This window comes from Bison bison, unplaced genomic scaffold (genome assembly GCF_000754665.1).
Source record: "Bison bison bison isolate TAMUID 2011002044 unplaced genomic scaffold, Bison_UMD1.0 scf7180017864241, whole genome shotgun sequence".
NCBI lineage: Eukaryota > Metazoa > Chordata > Mammalia > Artiodactyla > Bovidae > Bison > Bison bison.
The window spans coordinates 665,782-682,632 of NW_011494813.1; the positions used below are offsets into that span (position 1 = coordinate 665,782).

The following is a 16,851-nucleotide window of genomic DNA, read 5'->3' on the forward strand; positions in this document are numbered from 1 at the left end:
GACATAAAAATAATGGGACAAATAAAATCTTCTTTGAAGAAATGCTGTTAAAATACAAATTGCTGAAAATATGAGCTCTTTTCCTTTAGCAGTTATTTCTTTTGTAAAATTTAAGATTTCTCAAGAATTAATTTTTAACTCCTTCACTGTTAAATCTCAGAACTTTGGTAGCCTCTGTGCAGAATGGATGGAACATGTATTATAGATGTGCACACTTACCTAAGAAGAGAGCAGGCCTTATCTTTTTTATTCTCATGAAAGTCACATCGTTGGGTTGATCATGTTGTCATTCATTTAGCAAATACTTGCTTTGGTGGCTACCAGTGTCTAGCAGATATAATAATATACAAAGATGATTAAAGCCAAGAGTCTCTTTCAAGTTCAGTTCAGCTCCTAATGAACAACATCTGTATGTTTAAACTGTTGTCAGAATAGTTACCTTAAAAGAGTAGGAGACAAATCTGTATTTAGAATTCCCTGTCCTGCAGGTGATCATCTTCTCAGATGTTCAGAAACTTGATACTCTTCCCTATTGTGGTGACTGGGAAATTTACCTAGCTGAGAGAGACCGAGTCCTTGCACTTGTAACACTAAAGGATGTATTAAATAATAATGGGCGAAAACATGTTATTCTGGCATTGATCTCAATATAGCATTGTTATATTTTCAGGAAACTACTAAAGTTCCTGTGGACGCAAAGTAGAATTTCATAAGAACATAATGGGTAAGTTATATAAAAGTAATTTTGTCATTCAATTAGTTGAAGCTTTCTTCTCAAAGATAGACCTTCAGAGTTGGTGAATGCAAGTAAGAAAATAGAGTGGATTGAAAATTAGTTGTTTGTATCAACAGCTGTGTTTACTATATATTTCTGAAAGCCAGATCAGTAACATTATTGTGCCAGATTTAATTTGTGATTGCTAGTGCGTAATTGTTACTTAAGAAATTAGAAACTCTCCTAACAGACATTGAAAATGGTTTTGTTTCCAAAAAAAAAAAACCCAAAACCACTAAACGTATAAATTTAAATACTTGATAATTATTTTTATTTTTGTTCTTAGAGGTTGGCAAAAACTGCTAAAAATCTGTATGCTTGAATAGTCGAAGATTTAGAAGTTACTTGCATTTTTGAGTCCCCCAGCTTTTTACTATGAAAAATTGTAAGAATAATACACTGTGGCCTTTACCAGTTAATGTTTTGTCATATTTGCTTTTCCTGTGTGTGTGTGTTTATATACCCACATATACATACGAAAACACACATAAGCCTTTTTGCCTGTATTATTTATTTAGTTGTACATGTAATACTCAAGGAGCCTCCCATTTGGTTCAGTGGTAAAGAATCTGCCTGCCGATGCAGGAGCTACAGGAGACTCTGGTTCGATTCCTGGGTTGGGAAGATCCTCTGGAGTAGGAGATGACAAACCTCTGTAGTATCCTTGCCTGGAGAATTTCATGGACAGAGGAGCCTAGTGGGCTGCAGTCGATGGGGTCACAGAGTTGGCCACAACTGAACATGCAGCACATAAAACTCCATACTAAATCCTTAAACATACATCTCCTAATTTGGTCCATATTCAAAATTTCAGTTTCTTCAATAGTGTTCTTCACAGTTTTTAAATCAAGGATCCGGTCAAGGATTACTTACTGTATTTATTTATCTCTTTGTCTCCTTTAAATAATTTCCTACTTTAGAGATTGGGTGAAGAGTGAAGTCTTTCCTGGCACATTTAAGTTTAGATTTGTCTGAATGGTTCCTCCCAATTATATTCAGATTAAACAATTTTGGCAATGGTAGAACATAAGTAATTTTGATCTTTATTAATCTCAGTTTTAGGAATTTGTATTAACAGATGAATGAGTAAATGTATGTTTGTAATTAAACAGTGCTTCAGCTTCTATACTTCTCACTAAGGCTTCCTGAGTTTTTAGAATAAGCCTTAAGATGTTTTCTTTCAAATATTGGTAATCATAAAAATTAAATTTCTGTCAGTACAAACTTGTAAAATTATGTATGTGAGAAAAGATTGTAAACAGATGTATAAAAGTACATACTCCCTCAAAAAATTATATTGCACAAACTCCTCTGGCTAAAGCCAGCATGGCAGTAGTGGAGGTAGCTGCTAGCTACCTCACCTGTGCTTTGAATTTTTAAAAATACTTGCCTATATTCATTACTTCAGTATTCATGCAATAATTTAAACTGAGCAGTAAAATGTTTTGATCATTTTTTAAGTAAAGAAAGCCCTAATTTTGAGAATATGGGCTTGTCAGAAGTTGCAGTCACATGGCCTACAAACATCTATTCCAAAACACCGTATGCATTTTATTTTTAAAATGAGTATTTCAAGTGACAGGTTTAAAGTTTTACTATTTGAATGTTTCTTTTAGTCTTAAATTCGAATGTGCTGCTATGTTCACAAATTGTTACTATTCCCTTGAAAACACTGGTACATTTTCATCTAAAGTAAATATACTTGGGAGTTCCTTGATGGGCCAGTGGTTAGGACTCAGCACTTTTCACTGCCATGGCCCAGGTACAATCCCTGGTTGGGGAACTGAGATCCCACAAACTGTGTGGCCAAAATATTTAGAGACTAGTTATACAAGAAGTTAAAAACTTTAAAATCTTGGGAAATGGTCCAGGTCTGAATTATTCAAATACTAACTTTGGTAAACCTGTTTGTTTTTAATCCATTTTGTGAGTCAGAAATCATTTTACTACTTCCTTACTTTAGATGGAGAAGAGAAAACCTATGGTGGCTGTGAGGGCCCTGATGCCATGTATGTCAAATTGATATCTTCAGATGGTCATGAGTTTATTGTAAAGAGAGAACATGCGCTAACATCAGGAACAATAAAAGCCATGTTGAGTGGCCCAGGTAGGTACATTTCTTTATTTCCTCTTAATATATTGTATCTTCACTTTCAGTGTTTGATGAGTGTGATTTAAGTTGAATTAAATAGCTCATAACATTAAAAGAGAGAACAGTTCTAACATTAAAAGTTAGAACAGTAACTGTTCTAACATTAATTATTGCATGGTTATGTTGCATTCTCTGGTGGCTCAGATGATAAAGCATCTGCCTGCACTGCAGAAGACCTGGGTTCGATCCTTGGGTGGGGAGGATCCCCTGGAGAAGGGAATGGCAACCCACTCCAGTATTCTTGCCTAGAGAATTCCATGGACAGAGAAGTCTGGCGGGCTACAGTCCATGGGGTCGCAAAGAGTCGGGCATGATTGAGCAGCTAACACTTTCTCTACGTTGCATTGGGGGGAAAATGGCATCTGCTATTTCCTGTTTTCATCATTTACTGCAGTTTTATTAAGACCAAATTGATTATTTTGTAACAGGAAGGATCATTTTCCCTATGTTAGTTTTCCATGGTGAGTTCACCATAGAAGGACTGTGGTGATGTGTGCTCCTGGTTACATGTGAAGTTTATTTAAGTTACTGCCTCCCAAATACCTATTCTTTTTTTTTTTTCCCCCAAATATCTATTCTTAACATTTTACCTCAAGAAAGTTTTTCTTGAGGATTGGAATTTCTGGAGCATACAGTAATTCTATGCTTAACTCTGAGGAAATGCTGAACTGTTTGCACTGTGGCGGAACTATTTTACATTCCTACCAGCGGTGTTTGAGGGTTCTACTTTATCCACATCTTCTCTGACATTGGTTATTTTCTATTTTTCTGATTCTAGCCATCTTAGTGAGTGTGAAGTGGTATCTCTTTACATTGTCGTTTGGATTAGCAATTCCCTAATGACTAACAATGTTAAACATACCTTTATGTGCTTTTTGGTCATTTGTATATCTTCTTTTGAGAAACATCTGTTCAATTCTGTTGCCCATTTTTTAATTGACTTGTGTTTGTGAGTTGTTAAGGGTTCTCTATAAATTCTGGGGGGCTTCCCTGGTAGTTTAGCTGGTAAAGAATCAGCCTGCAATGCCAGAGAACCCAGTTCGATTCCTGAGTCAGGAAGATCCCCTGGAAAAGGGATAGGCTACCCACTCCAGTATTCCTGGGCTTCCCTGGTAGCTCACCTGGCAAAGAATGTGCCTGCAGTGCCGGAGACTCCTGGGTTGGGTTCGATCCCTGAGTTGGGAAGATCCCCTGGAGGACGGCTTGGCAACCTACTTCAGTATTCTTGCCTCGAGAAACCCCATGGACAGAGGAGCCTGGTGAGCTACAGTCTGTGGGATCGAGAAGAGTTGGACACAACTGAGCAACTAAACACAGCACATAAATTCTGGTCACTAGACCCTTACCAGATACATAATTTGCAAATATTTTCTGTATTCTGTAGGCCGTGTTTTTTCTTGATAGTATCTTTTTTTGAGAGGGTTGCTGCATTGGATCTTCATTGCAGCACATGGAATCTTCGTTGCGACATGGGAGATCTTTTGTTGTAGCACAAACTCTCTAGTTGTGGCATGTGGACTTAGTAGACTCAGCAGTTGTAGTGCCTGGGCTTCAGTGCTCCACAGGCATGTGAGATCTTAGTTCCCCAATCAGGAAATGAACCTTCATCCCCTGCATTGCAAGGCAGATTCTTTTTTTTTTTTTTTTTTTCTTTTTAAACTTTTAAAATCTGTATTGGGGGATAGCCAGTTAACAAACAATGTTGTGATCATTTCAGGTGAACAGCAAAGGAACTCAGTCATACATTTGCATGTATACATTCTCCCCCAAACTTCCTTCTCATCCAAGTTGGCAAGGCAGAGTCTTACCCATTGGACCACCAGGACAGTCCTTTGATAGTGTCTTTTGATGTACTAAACCTTTTTTATTGTGAAGTCCGGTTTATTTTCTCTCGTTGTTTGTGATTTATGAGTCCTGTCTAAATATCCATTGCCAAATTCAGTGTCATGAAGATTTACCCTTATGTTTTCTTATGAGCTCTGTAGTTTAAGCTCTAACATTTAGGTCCTTGATATTATTAATTTTTTATATAGTATGAATCAGCTTCATTCATGCTTGTGGACATCCCAGTACTGTTTGTTGAAGAGACCATACTTGACTCCATTGAATGGTCTTGGCGTCCTTGTTGATATCAGTTGACTGTAAGTGTGTAGGTTCATTTCTGGACTCTCAATTCTTTCCTGTTGGTATATGTATCTATCCTTATACCGGTATAGCGCTGTTTTGATTTCTGCAGCTTTGTAGTAAGTTTTGAAATTAGGAAGTGTTAAGCCCCTTTTTCTTTTTCAAAATTGTTTTGGCTATTTGGGATCCTTTGCAATCCCTTTTTTATATTTTTTACTATGGAAATTTTAAAACATAACCCAGATGTGGAGAAAATAGCATAACATACCTTCCTGTACCCATCAACCAGCTTCAGTAGTTATCAGTATTTTGCCAATCTCGTTTCATCTATTCTGACTTTTTTTTTAAGAGTATTTCAAGCAAACTCCTGACATAATGCCATTTCACTTGCAGAAATCTATGATTGTTCCCCTGCAAAACTCTTTTTTTTCTTTCCTTGTCTTACTAGAGACAGGTTATTTGTATACTGTCGACATCCAGATTAGACTTAAGTCATGTTTCATCTTGAAAACTCAAAATTAGATCTCTGGAGGCTTGATTAAAATCCAGTTCATCTCTCTAACAAGAGTACTTTATAGGTAGAAGTCTTGTATTCCTGTTGTATTGTGTCTTTTAGCAATGCCAAGACTGGTTAGTGGGTTCCAGAGTTATCAAGCTGATTGGTCCATGAGCAGTTCCCCAGTCAGTCTTTCATATAATAGTTTTAGCATTCACTGGGGCTATTGCTGAAATTTACTTCATTCAGAATTATAAAACAGGGATTTTCTAATTCTGTCATTTCTTCTACATTTATTACTTAGAATTCTCCAATAAAGAACTCTTTGGTTACCCTGAAATACAATCTGTACAGGGGGGAAAAACGGATAAACACTTAATTTTTTTTTCCCTTGTAATTTTTCAGAGTAGCAAATTGGTTCTCCAGCATCTTCCAATAGTAAAGAATGTTTGTCTTGTTTGCATGTATGCATATATATTGGATATTTTTCAGTCCTGTGCAGTCATTTTCACTGATGTTCAGATTGCTCCATTTGCTCCATTTTTACGCCACAGGGGGCACATCAAGTTGGCTTCTGCGTCCTTGTGACATGGCTTTATTAGTCTTGGATATCCACTGCTTTCTGTAATAACAACAGTTCTCAGGTTCATTTTGTACATTATTTCTCAATCCTGAAAGCAACTTTTTCTAAAGAGCCCTGATTTTTTTGTTTTTGGTTGGTTGGGTTTTTTTTTAAGTGGAAAATGGTACTTAGAGACCCCACTGTGGGTGCTAGCGGCACTTGTTGCTCCCGAGTTGCATGGCTTTAGACTTTTCTACGAGACAGAACTAGGATGTACTTGAGGGGGGAAATTCATGAATGCCAACAAAATCTTAGTTAAAACTTAAGATTAGAGAATTTTGGCTTCTTTTGTAGGCCTGATCTCCTTTAACTTAAAACCAACTTTCACGTTTACGTGAAAAGGAATGTAATGCTGATACATGCACCTTCAAAACATTATACTGAGTGAAAGAAGCCAGACACGAAAGATCAAATGTTGTATAATTCCATTTGTATGAAGTATCCAGAATAGATGATTTCGTAGAGACGGAAAGTGAATTGGTGTTTTCCAGAGACTGGGGGTGGAGGGTGGGAAATAATTGCTTAAAGGGTGTGTGCATGTGTGCTCACTTGCTCAGTCGTGTCCTACTCTTTGTACCCCGTAGATCATAGCCCAGCAGGCTCCTCTGTCCATGGGATTTTTCAGGCAAGAATACTGGAGTGGATTGCCATTCCTACACAAGGGATCTTCCCAACCCAGGGATTGAACCTGGGTCTCCCACACTGGCTGGAGAATTTACTGCCACCTGGGAAGCCCTGCTTAAAGGGTATAAGGTTTTATCTGGGGTGACAAAAATGTTTTGGAACCAGATAAGAGTGGTTGGCTGCTCAGCACTGTGAATCTACTCTGAATTACACATCTTAGATGGGGACTTTTATGTTATGTGCACTTCACCTCAAAAAAAAGCACTAATGTGATCTGGTGTCAAAGGCTTAACAACTGCCTATTGGTAATATTTCACGCATATGTCCAAGCAAGAGAGTTGTAGTTATTGGGAAAGAAAAGCTAACTTCATTGCTGTGAATTATTTGTTGGCTCCTTCTCTCCTTTTTCCTCAGCCTACCCCTAACCAATAGACGTTAATAGAAAACTTTTAAAATACTCTTTTCTCAGAAAGTACATTTTTCTGTCTTTTTTTATTCAGTGCACAGTGCTAATGCTAGACGGTCAAGAAAATATTTTATCCCAATAATAAAGGGTAAACTATCTTAAGTTTGTATAGCTAAAGAAATTTTTAGAGATCACTAAAAAGAATTTATGAACTGTTATTAAAGAGAAGTATAATGGCTTATGAGATCTCATTAACATGGTCATGTTCTTAAAAACTAAAGAGGAAAACAGTGGATTTACTTCCTTGAAAAGATTTTTTAAAATTAGTGTTTCACTTATTGTTTATATTTACATGGCAACATAGCACAGAGCTCCTGATTATCCATAAATACTCGATTCCCTAGACTTGTGGTCCCCAACTTTTTTGGCACCAGGGACCAGTTTTGTGAAAGACAATTTTTCCACAGACTTGGGGGCTGGGGCGGGGGAGTGGTTTGGGTATGATTTGTGCATTACATTTAATGTGCTCTTTATTTCTATTATTATTGCATCAGTTCCCCCTCAGATCATCAGGCATCAGGTCCTGGAAGTTGGGGACTCTTGACCTAGACTAAATCTTAATAGTATTTTTTTTATGTTTCTGCTCAGAAATCAGAGCTAGCTACTTCATTTGATGCAAGTTGGGTTTATCCTTTTTGCACTGTATTAGTCTGCCATAACAAAATATCAGTGACTGGATGATTTAAACAGAAATTTAGTTTCTCACAGTTCCAAAGGATGGGAATAAAGATTTGGGAGGGTTGGTTTCTTCTGGGGCCTCCCTCCTTGCCTTGTAGACAGCTGTCTTCTCCTTGTCTTCACATTGTTGTCTAACCTCTGTGTGTCTGCAACCTAACCTTCCGTTCTGATAAGTCAAAGTCCCTCAGTCGTGTCTGACTCTTTGCGACCCCATGGACTGTAGCTTGCCAAACGCCTCTGTCCATGGAATTCTCCAGGCAAGAATACTGGAGTGGGTAGCCATTCCCTTCTCCAGGGGATCTTCCCAACCCAGGGATTGAACCCAGGTCTCCCGAATTGCAGGTGGATTCTTTGGGCTATAAGTATATATTTTACTTTATAAGATAGTGTCAGACTGTTTTCCGAAGAGGTTGTACTGTTTTACATTCTATCTGGCAGTGTCTATAGAGTTTAAGTTTCTTGCCATATTTTATTTTGGGGAATTTTAATTTACTTTATCTCTTTCTCCATATGTGTACGTGTGCATGCACAGTCATCTCTGACTCTTTGCAACCCCACGGACTGTAGCCTGCCAGGCTGTCCTGTCCATAGTGTTTTCCAGGCAAGAATACCAGAGTGGGTTGCCATTTCTTACTCCATTCTCCAAATGACTGGAAGTTTCTTGGTTTGTTTTACTGGATTAGCACTTTGATGATAAAGTTAAGAATTTTCAAACAGCCAAAATTCTCTTTGCAGATGAACAAGGTGGAAGTCTAAAGTCAAAACATGACATGGAAAGTTCTGATAAGGATACCAGTTAAGTTGGTCCAGGGCCTTAAATACTTGTCTCCAAATATAGTCCCATTTGGAAGTATTGGGAGTTAGGAATTTTGGAGGAACATAGGAATTTGGAGGAAAACACAGTTCAGCCCATATATCACAAATTCCTTTTCTTTTCCAGGTCAGTTTGCGGAGAATGAAACTAATGAAGTCAATTTTAGAGAGATCCCTTCACATGTGCTATCGAAAGTATGCATGTATTTTACCTACAAGGTTCGCTACACTAACAGCTCCACGGAGATTCCTGAATTCCCAATTGCACCTGAAATTGCACTGGAACTGCTGATGGCTGCGAACTTCCTAGATTGTTAAATAAAGTAAATTATAATAATAAACTGTTAACTCTTTTTCAGTATTTAATACCTGTAGTTCAGTTAGTAATTTTTTCATATATAGCATGTTGCCTGTGTGCAGTTGAACTTTAAAGTTCATTGCAAAGCAGATTATCTTCTGTTCTTTTGCATAGCAATCAGAGTTGAAGTTTGTTTGCTACATCAACGAATTAAGGACATTTTCACAAATTGAGAAATAAACAAATATACCAATTCGTAGGTGGTTTTGCCTTATCCTTTGGATGTGATTTTTTTTTAATTAGAGAAGTGATGATAAATGCTGAAATTTAGGCATAAATTGAACACGTTCTACAGGTAAATAATGGGGCTACATATTTTTATGTTTTTAGTGTTTTTTTTAAAAAACCTATTCTGATCTTATAGCTGTCATTAGCATTACTAGAGTTATGCAATTGCATATAATTGCATTATAAACATGTTTATAACTTAGCCAAAATATTGATTTTTATAACTGTCAAAGACATGAGAGTTGAAATTTCTTATGTGTCTTTTGATAAACTGCAGTATTGTTTTAAGTGTATCTTGTCTTTTTGTTTATTGCTACAATTAAAAAACTTTATTTAAAATCAGTTTGGAAGAGTACTAGGTACAGCTTTTGGAGCAGGGACTTTTTGAACCATAGCCACATGGTCAACAAGTAAATTACACGTGCATTTGGTTTCATGTACATTGTGCATTTCGGCCAATCCAAAGTACTGTACTTTCACTGACTATAAAGTTTCCTTTACAATATTCATTCTTAAATAGTCCCTTGTAGGTACACTTCTCATTATTTAAATATGCTTTAAAAGACTCCTGAACTTCATCTAGATCCTAAGAACAAGACTTCTCTGAACTGTTTTAGTCTTCCTCCACTCGGCTGAAATGTTATAAAATACTGAAACCTGAAGAGATGCAGTGCAGATCTTATAATGCACTTTGATATGGTTTATCATCTTCTTTTAACGCATTTCCCAGTAGACAGGATGTCATAATCTGGGTCTTCTGCTGAAGTCAAACTTACAAGAGAGGCCTTTCAGCTTCTGTACTAAGACAAAATGTTTTTAAGAACTATAAGAGTGTCTCTGCTTAGTCATGGGAAAAGCAGCACTAGAGTTGGATTTACTATAGACTTTATCTTAGTAGCGAAACAAAGCTGTCACTACAGGGTCTATAAATTAAAACCTTTAGCTTCTTTGAGACTGGTTTAATATGGACCAGTTTTTCTGGAACTTGCAAAGACCACAACCAACCAAGATCTATAAAAGTAATTTTTCCACTTAGAAGACCTAACATTGTACTTTCCAGCTTATTGAAAGCAGTTAAATATAAATGTTAATTGCATATATTTTAGTAACTTCTTAAGGCATACTGGTACATATTTTAGTATAGAAGATTATCAAGTACAAGAATTATATTCTGCTACTTGGTGACAAATAATGCCAATTATAAACCTAAGTGATGATCTTAAAGGTCAAGGTAATAGCTAGAATAAAGTTTAACTTTGACCCACTTTAGTAGGTTACTTTGTATGTTAGATCCAGAAGTAACCTCAAATTTAAAATATTGAAAAAGAACTGAAAGATTAGGAAAACTGTGTATCTTGTGGCAAATGACACTTGCATGTTAATAAAGATTATTGACTGAAAGGTTTAATGAACACTTGGTGTTTGATCTTTTTAGCCTTAATTTTCTGTTTTTCTGAGGATGTATGAAACTATTTGCTTCAGTACATCTGTCACATGACTGAATAGTAGGAATTTTTATTTGGTTAAATTTAACAGATGATTTTATATAGTATTGAAACCTTAATGGTTTTCTAACCTTGGTAATTAGTTTACTTTTCAAATTATGTGCAAATCCCCGATATTTTTTTCTGCACAGAGAATAGCACCACAAAATCCTCTTGTTTTATTCAGTTAGTATTTCATTTTGTATTGTCTAGATTATTTATGCTTTTAGATTGCTTATCTTTCTTACAATTATTATTGGCAGATAACAGTCTCCTCTTGAAGACCTGTTAATATTGAGAGATACAGTTTACTATAAGCGGTAAATTTAGCTCTTGTTAAAATAGACGTTTAGAGACATCATGCTATGTATGGAGCTGTCATCTTAGCTCTGAATCATTTTGCTGAATTTATTATTCTTTCAAAATAGTACAGATATTCTGAGAAATACTGTAAAATTGCTGTTAAAGATTGAAGAGTGTTTAACCCTCATAATTCCTACCTATGTAGAGGAAAATTCGTACAAATTAACAAAGCTGGGATATATTTAGACTTCGCAGTGCTAAGTTGAGCCTCTATTTAGTTTTATCTAATTTTGGTAAAACATAAGATCTGGAAATCAATAGATACCATCAATTTTATATAGCGTTTTATTTGCAATTTTAAATCTGGTTTAATTCCAGGCCAGTCATTTGTGCTAAGATTTTGTATTCCTATTAGATTAAACTCTTAAGTATGATACCCAGTGGTTTGTTGGTTTAAACAAATTATGGGTCTAAAAGATTCTGGTAGATCATAGCACCAAACTAAGAGTTAAAAAGTCTAATGTCTTGTGCTGATAAGCCATGTGATCTTGAGCAAGTGACTGGGTCTTAATTTCACATCTAGGAAATTAGGAGACCACACATCGATAAGGTTATGTTGGCCACATTTTTTAATGAACAAACAAGATTGTGTTTGTTGATGTTGCTTAAATCTAAAATTGTAACATTACAGAAGATCAGAAGAATTAGAAAAAAGCTTTCTTGCTGCATTTTCTAAGTAGCAGTCTATAAATTTCAATTTTTGCTGCTTTTGATTAGGCATTAAATATTACACATCAGTACTAAATAAGTTACCTAGATTAATTTAGAATCCTTGTTTTCTTTTGCCTGCTATATAAAGAAAATTCCATTTTAGCTGTGGTCATCATTAACTTTGTAATACAAAGGGAAATTTATATGCTGTTCCCCTAACAGTAATATGCAATGCCAGGTCAATCCAAAATTCAGTTTTCATTTATGCTCAAGTTTATTAATTTATCCTGAATTAGTTACATAATTTTTTTACTTGCGCCATGTTTCTTTAGCTGAAAACAAGACCGTTTCAAAATGCCTTGTAGAATACTCCATTTCCTTTCTCATTTCCTCCTCCTGCACACACACAGTTTTTTTAATTTGGAAAATTTTTAAGTTGCTTTGAGGTAGAACTTCCTGGTCTTAATGTAGGACACAACTGTATCAGTATTTGGAGTTTTCCCCTTTCTAGATGCTTACATCATTTTTAATACAAAAGTGTTACATTTATCTAGATATATATATGCTAAGACCTTTATTTGTGACAGCATCTGTTGCTTCATTATTTACAGAAGTATGCATAAGATGATAGGTTGTGATAAGAAAAATTGAAATTTCATGACTTTTTAACCAGAATTGTCTAAAATTTTTCCGTTTGAACCTTTTATATCATGAAGTAAAGCTTGTGATAAAATCTGCCTATGCATACCAACTGGCTCAGGTCCAGTGTTATGATTTTTTTTTTAATACATCAGAATTTTAACTAGGCATATGAAATCTTGATGCAAATTTACAAATGTATTTTTCTTTTGAATTAGTATATACTGTATCATTTCTGCTCTTGAAAACTTCAAGAGTCTGTGCATCCATCTCAAGTATAATTTTGAATTGTAAAATACATTTTCTTCAGACCATTAAAGACCATTTTTGTCTTTCCATAATTTTATACAGCTGTTTTTGAAAATGCATGTTTCTTTCTTTTCCTATAGCCACCATTTGAATCAGCCAATATATTCCTTTTTGATTTTTGTTTTAGTGAGGATTAGTTAGGTTAGTCCAACGTTACAGGCTAATTTACAGTGCGATTCTAGACCCAGATCATAGTTCAAATTAGAACAAACATGGTGCTTAGATTCTATAAACATCCTATGAATGCTACGTTCAGAAAAGTCATGTTAAGAGTATTGAAATAATATACAGAATATTGAAATGGTGGAATTAGGGTAGGGAGTTAATGCATGCGATGCATTAAAATAATAAATGCTTACAATAAATGCTTTTTAAGGTATATGACATTTCTATCCAAATGAACATCATCCTTCACTTAGTAGGGCTATTGTTGCTCAAAAATGTTTCTGGAACTGACTTCAGAGCTTATAATAAATGTTCTTTTGAATAGCCTCAGTGTTGGGAGATGCTTTTCTTTCTTTTTTAGATTCTTTTCTTTAAATGTTTTGCAACAGTCAGTGTTTTTGATCTAAAACTACTGAATAAAGATGAGTGGCCAGGCAGAAGATACATAATTAAAGGAATTAGAGTAGCTTTCTCATGCAACCAGTTACCATGCCAGCAGCATGTTGCTAAGTCGCTTCAGTCGTGTCCAACTCTGTACGACCCCCTAGACGGCGGCCCACAAGGCTCCCCCGTCCCTGGGATTCTCCAGGCAAGAACACTGGAGTGGGTTGCCATTTCCTTCTCCAATGCATGAAAGTGAAAAGTGAAAGTCGCTCATGTCCGACTCTTAGTGACCCCATGGACTGCAGCCAACCAGGCTCCTCCATCCATGGAATTTTCCAGGCAAGAGTACTGGAGTGGGGTGCCATCGCCTTCTCCTGGGGTTGTCCAAATCCGCATGGCATGTCACAAAGCCAAATTTAAGAAAGTGGCCACATCAAAGTTGTGATTAAAATGAGTTTTTGTTATCTTACAGTGTAAGACATCATCTATGTTATTTTGTTCTATGCACCAAGGTTTACTACAACATCATACAGTTTCTCTGTTATGGGCAAGAGTATGATCTATCTGATAAGTACTATTTCATCCTTAAACACTGAATGAAAACCTGCATACCTAAAGAATGGAGTCCATGAAGTTCCATTGACTGGTGGAATGACAATACAAAAGTCATAAAAAGCCAAGAGCTCCTTAAAACTGATGAAGTCACAATTAATGTGATTATTCTTATGTGTAACTATACTTTTGTGCTTTTCCTAGTGGCAATTTTTGCTTTATGTATATCAGCTAAAAACTAGGTTATAAAGCAACAAGGAGGGCATTTTGTATTTTGTGGGGATGTTATCACTTCCAGTGCTTAGCAGGCTGATTCAAACATGGTAGATGTTCAACGTGTGAATGCTAAGTCACTTCAGTCATTTCCTTCTCCAGGGGATCTTCCTGACCCAGGGATCAAACCCGAATCTTAAGCCTTCTGCATTGGCAAGCAGGTTCTTTACCACTAGTGCCATATGAGGTTATTATTTACAGCAAATTTTAAAGTTGTGATTGCATGAGTTTCTAAGGAAAATATAAATTGTGAAAATTAAACCAAGACAAAATCTGAATAACCATGAGAGGAAAATGAAGTAGTTGTCAAGATATTTCTACCAAAGAAGCATAACATTCTATTATTCTTACAGTTAAGTATTTTTAAAAAATCTTCAAGGAGCATGATTCACACAGTAAACTGTTCTAACATACAATAAAAAACAGCAAATTTACAAGCCTCTGTTACAAAGCTAATATAATCCTGATAGCAAATTCTGAGATAACATAGACCCCCACCTAAAAAAAAAAAAAAATCCTATAGACTATAACACAGGTATATAGAGACAACAATCCTGAATAAAATACTAGCAAATCAAATCTGGACTGTCATCAGAGAATATTCCACTGTAATTGTTTAAGAAAGCAAAGATGGTTTAAGGTAAGAAAATTCATTTATACACATTTACTGAAGGAAAAATGTAGGAGCATTTCAAAAGAGGTTTAAAAATAATTTGGTGAAGCATCATGTCCATGCCTGATTCTAAACTAATACACTAGGAATAGACTTTCATTTTTTGTTTTATTTTTCAGCTGCATTGCACAGCAAGCAGGATCTTGGTTCCCCTACCAGGATCGAACCCATGCCCCCTGCTTTGGGAGCACAGGGCCTTAACCACTGGACCGCTGGGTGAGTCCCTCGTTTATTATTTTAAAACAACCTCAAGCTAAAGTTATCACAAAAAACATTGATCAGAGACTCATTAAAAATGAGGACCAATGAACAAGTGTGGCTGAGGATGTGGAAAAAAGAGACTCCTCATGCACTCTTGGTGGGAATTTAAATTGTACAGCCACTAGGGAAGACTTGGAGGTTCCTCAAAAAAACTAAAAATACAACTACTGTATGATCTGGCATTTCCACTCCTGAGTATTCATCCAAAAAACAGTAACTCAAAAAGGTACATACACCCCCATGTTCATTGAGGCATTATTTATAATAGCCAAGATATGAAAACCTGTGTCCACTAAAGGAATGGATAAAGAAACTGTGGTATATAAATACAATGGAATATTATTCAGCTTTTAAAAAGAAGAAAATCTTGCCATTTGCAACATTATGGATAGATCTAGCGCATTATGCTAAATGACATAAGGCAAAGACAAAAAACTGATCTCAGTTCATTCAGTTCAGTCGCTCAGTTGTGTCCGACTCTTTGCAACCCCATGAATTGCAGCATGCCAGGCCTCCCTGTCCATCACCAACCCCCAGAGTTCACTTAGATTCACATCCATCGAGTCAGTGATGCCATCCAGCCATCTCATCGTCTGTCGTCCCCTTCTCCTGCCCCCAATCCCTCCCAGCATCAGAGTCTTTTCCAATGAGTCAACTCTTCGCATGAGGTGGCCAAAGTACTGGAGTTTCAGCTTTGGCATCATTCCTTCCAAAGAAATCCTAGGGCTGATCTCCTTCAGAATGGACTGGTTGGATCTCCTTGCAGTCCAAGGGACTCTCAAGAGTCTTCTCCAACACCACAGTTCAAAAGCATCAATTCTTCGGCACTCAGCTTTCTTCACAGTCCAACTCACATCCATACATGACCACTGGAAAAACCATAGCCTTGACTAGACGGACTTTTGTTGGCAAAGTAATGTCTCTGCTTTTCAATATGCTATCTAGGTTGGTCATAACTTTTCTTCCAAAGAGAAAGCGTCTTTTAATTTTATGGCTGCAGTCACCATCTGCAGTGATTTTGGAGCCCAGAAAAATAAAGTCTGACACTGTTTCCACTGTTTCCCTATCTATTTCCCATGAAGTGATGGGACCAGATGCCATGATCTTCGTTTTCTGAATGTTGAGTGTTAAGCCAGTTTTTTCACTCTCCTCTTTCACCTTCATCAAGAGGCTTTTTAGTTCCTCTTCACTTTCTGCCATAAGGGTGGTGTTATCTGCATATCTGAGGTTATTGATATTTCTCCCGGCAATCTTGATTCCAGCTTGTGCTTCTTCCAGCCCGGTGTTTCTCATGATGTACTCTGCATAGAAGTTAAATAAGCAGGGTGACAATATACAGCTTGACGTACTCCTTTTCCTGTTTGAAACCAGTGTGTTGTTACATGTCCAGTTCTAACTGTTGCCTCCTGACCTGCATACAGATTGGTCAAGAGGCAGATCAGGTGGTCTGGTATTCCCATCTCTTTCAGAATTTTCCACAGTTTATTGTGATCCACAGAGTCAAAGGCTTTGGCATAGTCAATAAAGCAGAAATAGATGTTTTTCTGGAACTTTCTTGCTTTTTCCATGATCCAGCAGATGTTGGCAATTTGGTCTTTGGTTCCTCTGCCTTTTCTAAAACCAGCTTGAACATCTGGAAGTTCACGGTTCAGGTATTGCTGAAGCCTGGCTTGGAGAATTTTGAGCATTACTTCACTAGCGTGTGAGATGAGTGCAATTGTGTGGTAGTTTGAGCAATCTTTGGCATTGCCTTTCTTTGGG

General features: G+C 36.5%; 1 protein-coding gene across 2 annotated transcripts in view; it reads left to right on the forward strand.

Moving 5' to 3' along the window:
- The window catches only part of TCEB1 (transcription elongation factor B (SIII), polypeptide 1 (15kDa, elongin C)), a 23,841-nt gene extending 10,568 nt beyond the window's left edge, over nt 1-13,273 (forward strand). For both annotated transcript variants that reach the window (XM_010846943.1, XM_010846942.1), the window contains exons 2-4: nt 671-724; nt 2,739-2,882; nt 8,878-13,273. In XM_010846943.1, the coding sequence (XP_010845245.1) occupies nt 721-724; nt 2,739-2,882; nt 8,878-9,068 (339 nt within the window). In that variant the 5' untranslated portion in view covers nt 671-720 and the 3' untranslated portion in view covers nt 9,069-13,273. The remainder of the gene's footprint in view (nt 1-670; nt 725-2,738; nt 2,883-8,877) is intronic.
- Nucleotides 13,274-16,851: the final 3,578 nt, after the last annotated feature.